This window comes from Penaeus monodon, chromosome 31 (genome assembly GCF_015228065.2).
Source record: "Penaeus monodon isolate SGIC_2016 chromosome 31, NSTDA_Pmon_1, whole genome shotgun sequence".
In the NCBI taxonomy this organism is placed as follows: Eukaryota; Metazoa; Arthropoda; class Malacostraca; order Decapoda; family Penaeidae; genus Penaeus; species Penaeus monodon.
The window spans coordinates 3189170-3190699 of record NC_051416.1 but is presented as its reverse complement, the minus strand read 5'-3'; the positions used below and the strand labels follow the sequence as shown (position 1 = coordinate 3190699).

The 1530-nt window shown below is 44.0% G+C and overlaps 1 protein-coding gene across 1 annotated transcript in view; it reads left to right on the top strand.

The window, feature by feature from the left end:
* Positions 1–1530, top strand: part of LOC119592994 (voltage-dependent calcium channel type A subunit alpha-1-like) — a gene marked incomplete in the record, with an annotated part of 154497 nt that overhangs the window by 125532 nt on the left and 27435 nt on the right. Inside the window, 2 exon segments of the mRNA XM_037941881.1 lie at positions 52–117; positions 937–1028. Of these exon segments, the coding sequence (XP_037797809.1) occupies positions 52–117; positions 937–1028 (158 nt within the window).

The window sequence follows — 1530 nt, the reverse complement described above, 5'->3', positions numbered from 1 at the left end:
ATTTCTGTGACTTCACCATCCAAAAATTCAACTTCTTCCCTCCTCCCACAGGCGCTGCCATATGTTTGTCTCCTCATAGCAATGTTATTCTTCATCTATGCTATTATCGGCATGCAGGTAAGCCCAGATTCAGAGCCATGGTTCTTCTCTAGAAATCTGGATAATGGTTATATAAGCTGATGATAGAGGAAAAAACTCCTATGGTTATATGATGTCATGACTTATTGTGTTCTTAAAGCATCACAAATACTTTTTTTTCTTTTGAAATAATGCAGACATTATCTCTTGTAATCAACATATGTGTATATATATATTCTCTTAAGCATTGTTCTAACCAAACTGTTTTTTTTTTTTAAGTGAAGTGATATTTGGAATAATTAATTTACGATTAGTTCATTACTGGTTTCCTCACCAGGGACCTATACTTCACTGTCCTGCCTCTTAAGTTCTAAACGTGTTGGGTTGATGTGCCCTCATTTGATTGTAAATGTCTATCCATATGTTTAAATCTATCCCCGAAATTCCATTGATATCTATATTATGTAAATTCTCTATCCATATCACTGTTCTAAGACTGAAGCCCACAGTGTTATCCCAATATGTTGTACTACATGTGACTCGTGTTCTGTCATGAGAACGGGATTCGGGATGGCAGGCCGCTCAGTGTTAATTCAGTAGCTTGCAGGCAATATTTGCTAATGGTTGCCCCCCTAATAACTTCTTTCACTTATTGCACTCCTGCGGTTTGTCATGCTGGGTTCCCAAGCGAGCGATGGCAGCGGTTCGGGGCCACGGAAAGAACGGGAAACGTGGCCTCGCACCCGCCGTTATGGTCGTGCGACGTGGCCCTCAGTGGCCTCTCGCACGATGCCTCCCCCACCCACCCAACTATTACAGCACTCTCCCGTCTTTTTTTCTCCCGTACTTCACACCCAGGTTTTTGGCAACATGAAATTTGACCCCGACACTGACCTAAATCGACATAACAACTTTCAGTCTTTCTTCGCCGCTCTCTTGCTCTTGTTTCGGTGAGTTTGCAACCCCCGTCCACCCAGGCTCGGCCAATAGCAACCTGAGACAGATCCAGTATTTCTGAATCCCATCTCTAAACCTGAACAATGAGACAAAATGTCTGTTCAGTGCAGAGATAATAAACCTTTCGAGAATGACACAAAGGCCAAATTCGCAGCCCCCCCAATCCCCCTGAGTTCGACGTAGCCTCAAAGTGAGATCCTAGCATCCTGGGACAAAATGGGGTGCGTTCGGAAACCAAGACCCGATCAGGTGGAAGAGTGACCGAAGGCGCTGGCTGGAGAATCGTTGCCTTTGCGATCAGCCAGTCAGCGCCTCCGTCGTCGATCCACTTTATCGAGCATTGACTTTTCCGAATTCGCCCAAAGTCTAGATAATATCCCTGAACAGACATGTTATGTTTAGCTGTCTGCTGACATGTCTTCTCCTATAGATGGCGATGCCGTTGTAGTTTAGTTTTCTTGTAGAAGGTAACGTAACTCTAGATATGTAATCCAA